An 8572-nucleotide genomic window follows, 5' to 3' on the forward strand; every position below is an offset into this window, starting at 1 on the left:
CCGTTCTCTCTCACAAGAGTAGGTTTATTTTTTTGTGGTCAGGGAGCAGATTGAAAAATAGGTAGACTTTAGGGAGGTATATTTTTCGTGATGTTTTTATATTTTTCACATTTAGCAGCTTTCTCCACCTCTCTCGCTCCCTCTCTCAATATGGGGTCACAATCCTGGTGGTTCCTTGACCTCTCTCTTTCTCTCAGCACAGTCTATTGCACATACAGCAGAGTAGTTAGAGACTCATTCTGTTCACCTTTTTAATGGTCAGACATGAAAGCTTTAAAGCTTCAACCAACGTCGTTCTGTTTGAGTCTATTCTCATTCACCCGGTGTGTCCCGTAAGCGTTGGTTAGCTCCGTCTTTTTCCCCATTCTCTGTTCTGCAGGCAGAACGATAAGCACCGCAATCTGCAGAACTCACTTGGTTTTTCAGCCAAGCAGTTTTCTGATTTCCCGTTTAACTTCAGAAACTTAGTTTGCTTCTTCGCCGTTCACACATCCAGCATATCTGCACATTTTTAAACTCACGGAGCATATCTTCTTTTTACTGACTGCAGCGCTTTTTGTGCTGTTAAAACACTTTTGTGACCGAAGGCGTGTGAACCTCAAAGGGATGCAGAAAGTGAGGATATGAAGAGGGACTGGCAGGACGGAGAGGCCTTTAATCCTGCATCATATTCACCTTCGCTGTTTTTAATTATCTTATATTTGTTTTCACATTTTAAGCGTTTATTGCCATTTGCATTGCCTTAACTTCTCCCCAGGTGTATTGCCTTACTGTTAGATCCATATAAGGCATCATAACTAAGCCTGCGTAAATGCTATAACTGGCTTATAACAATTGGGGTACAAAGGATGTGAAATAAGATGATTGGTTATTGGTGTCTCAATAGTGCTCATACTCTTGCTTCATAACATAACCATCTCAATTGTAATAAGCTGGTCATAATGTTCCTCTATGCTAGTGAGGTATATAGCCATTATTTAGAGCTAATAAAAGCTCTACTTATGCTTTGCAAAACCCACATTAAAGTGTTCTTGTATGTCTCTTGTAATTACACATTAATACTCTGGTATGCTTGCCCTTTGGAGACGTTAAACATTACATTAGTGCATTGGTGCATGTTAGCATAGCAAGACATTGCATTACATTACACATTGCATTAGTGCATGTTAGCATAGCAAGACATTGCATTGCATTACATGGTACATTAGCGCATGTTAGCAACCTTTTCACAGACAGCCCCTGCAGTAGTCCCGTACCCCGAGGATGGGGATGAACTAATCAGATAACTGATTTATTCATTCAGATAATTATAGATTTTAGTCATCATCATGTGACATCATCACTCTGCTCTACAGTAGTGAACAAACTGAACACATGAACAAACCCCTCTCTACTACCTGAGTGAACACCTGAACCCTACTACTCTACCTAAACAAGCCTACTACTCTTCTATACCAGCCCTTCCCTATCTCGCTCTCCTCCTCAGTATGGGCCCACGGTCCTAGTTGTGCTTTGACCTCTCTCTCTCTCTCTCTCTCTCTCTTTCTCTCTCTCCCTCTCTCTCCCTCTCTCCTTCTCTCCCTCTCTCTCAGTATGGGGTATGGTGCTCTAACCTCTCTCTCTCTCTCCTTTCTCTCTCTCTGTCCCTCTCTCTCTCTCTCTCAGTATGGGGTACTGTATGTTGGTGGTGCTCTAACCTCTCTCTCTCCTTTCTCTCTCTCTCCCTCTCTCCCTCTCTCTCTCTCTCTCTCTCTCTCAGTATGGGGTACTGTATGTTGGTGGTGCTCTAACCTCTCTCTCTCCTTTCTCTCTCTCTCCCTCTCTCCCTCTCTCTCTCTCTCTCTCTCTCAGTATGGGGTACTGTATGTTGGTGGTGCTCTAACCTCTCTCTCTCTCTCTCTCTCTCAGTATGGGGTACTGTATGCTGGTGGTGCAGGGGATGAACAGGCTGTGTTCGGTGGTGGGTCGCTGGGGCTCCACGGCCCTCACTGTCTCCATGCTGCTGCTCCTGCTGCTCTTCTCCTGGAAGACCGTCCAGCAGAACGAGGTCTGGCTCTCCAGAGAGGCGCTGTTCAGGTGAGGGTGTGTGTGTGTGTATGTGTGTGTGTGTGATTGTGTGTGAGAGAGAGAGAGTGTGGGTGTGCAAGTTAGTGTGACTGAGTGTGACTGTGTGTGAGTGAATTTGTGTGTGTGAGTGTGACTGTGTGAGTGAATGTGTGTGTGACTGTGTGTATGAGTGAGAGTGTGGGTGTGCGAGTGAGTGTGAGTGTGACTGTGAGTGATTGTGTGAGTGTGACTGTGTGTGAGTGAGAGTGTGGGTGTGACTGTGTGTGTGTGAGTGAGAGTGTGACTGTGTGTGAGTGAGAGTGTGACTGTGTGTGTGAGTGAGAGTGTGACTGTGTGTGACAGAGAGTGTGGGTGTGACTGTGTGTGAGTGTGACTGTGTGTGAGTGAGAGTGTGGGTGTGACTGTGGGTGTGACTGTGTGTGAGTGTGACTATGTGTGAGTGAGAGTGTGGGTGTTTGTATTTAAAAGTGTTACTCTGCAGTCATGGCTTTCCTTCCTGGAGTGTGCTTCTGTCAGTTCAGTTATTACCCTTCAGTTCTGGAAACAGCTCAGCAGGGCACATTCACAACAAATCTGACATCATCTCTGCTTCTCTGCAGCTCACTATATCTGTTTATTTTTCCCTTCGTCTCCCTCATCCATCTCTCGCCTCATCCCTCTCTCATCTTCCATCTGTTCTCTCTTCCCTCTCTCCCTGCAGGAGAGATTATCTCACAGAAGGGCACATGCATCACCCAGTTTCTTTCCTCATTCTTTTTCTTATCTTGTTCATTTATTTTTACCCACAAGTCTCCTCTACAAAAGATGTTTGAGGTAGAGTTCTGTCAGCAGAACAATGGGGGGAATGAGTTATAGTTAAATTCTGCATTGATAGCAGGTTTAAACAGTCGGGTCATACGGCTGTTTCCTAGACTACAGACGATGTTACTAGAAGGACTGAATGGCCTGTTCTCCTAAATAAGTATTTCTATGTTCTTCTGTCTTTGAGTCCTGGTCCACCTGCTCACTTCACCAGTTCTGAATCCTGCCTTTCTGCACAGTACAGTACCTTCCAGGTGTGTGTGTGAGAGTGTGACTGCTTGCATACAATGGAGTCCAAAAGCCTGAGACCACATTGAAAATCTGGGACTTATTTTTCATGTAATCGTGGAAATAAACAGAAAGTACTGAAATAAACATTCAGTAACATCACAAGATGCTCTTTCGAATATTGTCAAATAATGCTGGAATCATCAGGTTGTGCACAAATTAGTGGAGTCCATGCCAGCTCAATTGTACGTTGACATTAAAGCTGGGGGACATACCAAATACCACATTTTTCGCAGAATCAACTTTTCACTCAAATTGTTATGCTGATAATATAATTTGTAATGAAAACATTTGTATTAATTTAGAAAAGAATGCAAAGTAGAAGCATATTCACTAGTGGTCTCAGACTTTTAGACCCCACTGTATGTGATGATGTGATGTGGGAATGTGTGTGTATGTAACCTTGCCATTCATAAATATCTCTCACCTTCCCTCTTCTCTCTCTCAATTAAATTAAATTAAAAATGCTTTATTGGCATAACAAATCGAGACACTTGTATTGCCAAAGCTTGTTCTCGCTCTCTCCGTCTGTAGATCTGGCATCCAGACCCTGCCTCACAACGCCAAGGTTCACTACAACTATGCCAACTTCCTGAAAGACCAGGGCCGCAGTGCTGAAGCCATCCACCACTACAAGACCGCACTGCGGTGAGCCTCCCAACATGGCCGACACTGCCCCTCCAAATACTCACCAGTGTATTCAACTATAACACACATATTCAGCACAGAAACTCAGATTCAGCACAAAATCTCATATCTGGCACAAAAATGCAAATTTATGGAAAACATGAATGCTAATTTTTGTCCTTCAGGGCCTGTGCTGACCCCTGTCCTCCAACTGTGGGGTTCCCTCCGGAAGTTTCCATTTCTCTCTGTCTCTCTGACTATCTCTCTCTCTGTCTCTCTCTGTCTCTCTCTCTCCCTCTCTCTCCCTCTTTCCATCTGTCTCTCTCTCTCTCTCTCTCTCTCTCTGTCTCTCTCTTTGACTCTCCCATGCTTTAACGTGTAATTTAGTCTGACTCGTCCTCTCTCCTCTCCTGCAGGCTGTACCCGCGGCACGCCAGTGCCATGAATAATGTGGGCACTCTGACGCACCACCCTGAGGAGGCAGAGGAGCACTACAGGAGAGCACTGGAGATCAACCCCCAGCACAACAGAGCGCTGTTCAACCTGGGCAACCTGCTAAAGTATGTACACACACATACACATACACATACACACACATACACACACAACAGAGCGCTGTTCAACCTGGGCAACCTGCTAAAGTATGTACACACACACACATATACACACACAACAGAGCGCTGTTCAACCTGGGCAACCTGCTAAAGTATGTACACACACACACATATACACATACACACACATACACACACACAACAGAGCGCTGTTCAACCTGGGCAACCTGCTAAAGTATGTACACACACATACACATACATACATACACACATCACACATACAAACACATACGCCCCCCCACCCCCCTCATCACTCACACCTGATGACTTTGTCTCCTTCTTTGAAAAGAAGGTTGATGCTATTTGCAATTCCTTCTCCCAACCCTCCACCCCTGCTGACCCTCCTACCCTCCCCAACTCCCTAACCTCCTTTTCTCCCCTCTCTGATGCCGACACACTGAAACTCCTTACTTCCCACCGCCCGACCACCTGTCCTCTTGACCCCATCCCCTCTCCCCTCCTACAATCTATATCTGATGACATTCTCCCTTTTCTCTCCTCTCTAATCAACACCTCCCTCTCTTCCGGCACTATGCCCTCTTCCCTGAAGAGGGCCAGAGTCACTCCCCTGCTCAAAAAACCTACTCTTGACCCCTCTGCCCTGAACAACTACCGGCCTGTCTCTCTTCTTCCCTTTCTCGCTAAAACTCTGGAACGGGCGGTCTGCTCCCAACTGTCCACCTATCTTCTCCAGAACAATCTCCATGACCCCAACCAGTCTGGCTTCAAGAGTGGCCACTCCACTGAAACCGCCCTGCTCGCGGTCACTGAGGAACTCTGCTAAAGCAAAATCCCTCTCCTCTGTCCTCATCTTCCTCGACCTGTCGGCCGCCTTCGATACAGTCAACCATGAGATTCTGCTCTCATCGCTGTCTGGGATGGGTGTCACAGGGTCTGCACTCGCTTGGTTTTCCTCCTACCTCTCTGGTTGCTCCTACCAGGTGACTTGGAGGGGCTCAGTCTCCGACCCTCACCCCCTACGAACTGGAGTCCCGCAGGGCTCGGTTCTTGGGCCTCTCCTCTTCTTGCTATACACCATGTCTCTTGGTTCTGTTATCTCTTCCCATGGCTTTTCTTATCATTCCTATGCTGATGACACCCAACTCTTCATTTCCTTCCCCCCCGACACCCAAGTCACCACACGGTAATCTCTGCTTGGCTGATATCTCTGCGTGGATGACTTCCCACCACCTGAAGCTCAACCTTGCCAAAACTGAGCTTCTCTACATCCCTGCTAAGTCCTCTCCGTCAATCGACCTCTCATTGACTGTTGAGGACTTTGTAGTTTCCTCCTCCCGTACGGCAAAGAATCTTGGGGTGACTCTTGATAACTGCCTCACCCTGGCTCCACAAGTATCCTCCACTGCCAGAACCTACAGGTTCTTTCTGTATAATATACGCCGTATCCGTCATCTCCTGACTGAGAAAGCCACCCAGCTCCTAGTCCAGGCGCTCGTCATTTCCCGCCTGGATTACTGCAACTCCCTCCTAGCCGGTCTCCCAGCGTGTGCCATCAAGCCCCTCCAGCTGGTCCAGAATGCTGCAGCCCGCCTGATCACCAGTCAGCCCAGGTCGGCTCATGTCACCCCGCTTCTCATTAGCCTCCACTGGCTTCCTATTGCCGCACGCATCCGTTTCAAGGCCCTAGTGTTGGCATTTCAGGCTGCTAAGGGGACTGCCCCACCTTACATACAATCCCTGATCACTCCCTACTCCCCAGCTAGACCACTCCGGTCTGCCAGCTCTGGTCGCCTTATGGTTCCCTCTCTACGTGCACCTGGCGGTCGAGTTGCACGTTCACGCCTGTTTTCCGTTCTGGTTCCTCAGTGGTGGAATGACTTGCCTACCACTGTCAGAACAGCAGAATCCCTCCCCCTATTTCAACGCAGACTCAAAACCCACCTTTTCAAACTCTACCTTAGTCCTGCCTCCTGATTTCCCCTGCCCCTCCTTTCTGATATCCCTATCCTTGTCTAACCCCCCCCCCCCCCCAAAAAAAAAATGCACTTATGATGACAACTATGTTTAGAACAGCATTTCATGTATATTTTGCTAGTTTCTGGATGTGATGCTTTGACTTATGGTAGAACCTATGCACTTGTAAGTCGCTTTGGATTAAAAGCGTCTGCCAAATGTCTAAAATGTAAATGTAAATACGCATACACATACACACATGCACACACACACACACAAACACACATGCACACACACACACACACACACACACACGTGTACACACGTGAGTGAATAGAGTGTGTGATCTCAGAGCACAGAGACAGTGTGACTGTAGCACTCTCTGAAAGGACTGTGTGTCCCTGGAGATGAGCAGCCATTTCAAATCTCAGCTTTTCTTTCAAAATCAGCTGTGTGTGCGCTTCTCAAAAGTGCTCCCTATGGGCGGAGCTTCACTAAAGACCCGCCCTGTTGGCGTTTCTCTAAAATCCTGCCCTGTCAAGGTCAAGGTTTCTTTATTAGTACCCAAGGGTAAATGTGTTATTCAGACAGATCCAGAGTTATCCAGAGTTAAAAACAAGACATCACAGTGGTGCAGATTCATAAGACATCATAACAAATACTTTAAAACAAGTATCAATATAGTATCAAAATAGTATTCCTGAGAAGTTCTTATGTCCTTATGTGAAGTTCCCTGTGAGTGGAGCTTCACTAAAGACCTGCCCCAGGGGCGGTGTTTCACTAAAGCTCTGCCCTATGGTATTTTAGGTCTCAGGGGAAAGAGGAAGAAGCGGAACAACTGCTGAGAGACTCCATTCTGTTTGGCCCGCACTTCGCTGATGCGTACTCCAGCCTGGCTTCGCTATTCGCTGAGCAGGTAAAGCCCCTCCCCTCCTACGTATGCAGAGGTGTAACACAGTTATAGGTGAAGCAGAGGTTTGTGCCTTTTATGTTGCTTTTATAGAATGTGTCATAGTCACATGGTACTTAAGAATGTCCATCTGGTCTTGAGAATAGCAGACACAAGGGCCTTTATTCATGACTGAAGAGAGAGTCTTTATGAGACTCCTTACCAGGGACAAGAATAAGAAACGGTGGTGCACACAGAGCTCAGAGCAATATACACTGTTTCATGGGCAGGGGAGGCTGGTGTTTTTCGATGTTTATGACGTCTTCCTCAGAGTCAAGAAACACACCAGGCTCTCAGAGTAGGGGTGCTGATTTAGGGTCAGTTTTCCTCTGCCCCTATCCTAACCTTACGCATTATGAGCTGACGGTCAAGGGTGATCTGAGATCAGTGCAGTGTTCGTAAAGCGCAGTAGTGCTTTCAGATTTAGTTGGTAAATGTTTGCCCCCGTTTCTTTCTGTGTGTCTGACTTGCCTTACAGAAGCGTCTTGCTGAAGCGAATGACATGTATCTGTTGGGTATTGAGAACTGCCCTGACAGTTCTGATCTGCACAATAACTATGGAGTGTTTCTGGTGGACACAGGTGAGTGAGGGCACTGTTACATGCACAGGTAATGTACTGATATTAACACAACCTATGCATATACAGGAAATGTATTGACTTTAATACAAGCTATGCATAGACTGGCAATGTGTTGATTTTAACACTATGCAGGGACAGGACTATTTTCTTCTTGTCCTGTGTGTCTAAAAGTGTGTGTGTGTGCACGCTTGTGTGCAGTAGCAGTGTGTATGAGATTGATGTATGTGAGTGATTGTGTGTGTGTGTGTGTCTGTGTATGAGTGATTGTGTGTGTGCGTGCTTGTGTAGTAGTGTGTAAGAGCATGCGAATGCATGTATGCAGGTGCACTAATTGCATGTGTATGTACATGCAGATGCGCTCATGTTGAGTTTGTATACATGCAGGTGCACTCATGTTGAGTGTTTGTGTTGTCTGTGTGTGTGTGTGCTAATTGTTTGGGCGTGTATCTCTTTGCTCCTGCTCTATCCCCCCAGGTGACAGTGAGAGGGCAGCTGTGCACTACCAGAATGCCGTGCGTCTCAAACCCACTCACTACGTTGCCATGGTGAACCTGGGTCGCCTACTGCGCTCCTCCACTGAGAACAAGGAGGCAGAGTCCTGGTACAAGAGGTGAGCAGGACCATGACATCTCTCCCTGGAGACTGGTCTGATTGGCATGAGCATGTCTGACAGGCAAGAATCCTGTCAAATTTTTTTATAGGACAGGTACATACATGTCTGCAGACTAATA

General features: G+C 46.8%; 1 protein-coding gene across 1 annotated transcript in view; it reads left to right on the forward strand.

Annotated features, from left to right (window-relative positions):
- Positions 1-8572, forward strand: part of LOC133135150 (protein O-mannosyl-transferase TMTC1-like) — a 38318-nt gene that overhangs the window by 25473 nt on the left and 4273 nt on the right. Inside the window, exons 9-14 of the mRNA XM_061251943.1 lie at positions 1909-2076; positions 3691-3804; positions 4200-4343; positions 7119-7227; positions 7739-7841; positions 8316-8451. Of these exons, the coding sequence (XP_061107927.1) occupies positions 1909-2076; positions 3691-3804; positions 4200-4343; positions 7119-7227; positions 7739-7841; positions 8316-8451 (774 nt within the window). The remainder of the gene's footprint in view (positions 1-1908; positions 2077-3690; positions 3805-4199; positions 4344-7118; positions 7228-7738; positions 7842-8315; positions 8452-8572) is intronic.

The sequence above is a fragment of the Conger conger genome, chromosome 8 (genome assembly GCF_963514075.1).
Source record: "Conger conger chromosome 8, fConCon1.1, whole genome shotgun sequence".
Classification (NCBI taxonomy): domain Eukaryota; kingdom Metazoa; phylum Chordata; class Actinopteri; order Anguilliformes; family Congridae; genus Conger; species Conger conger.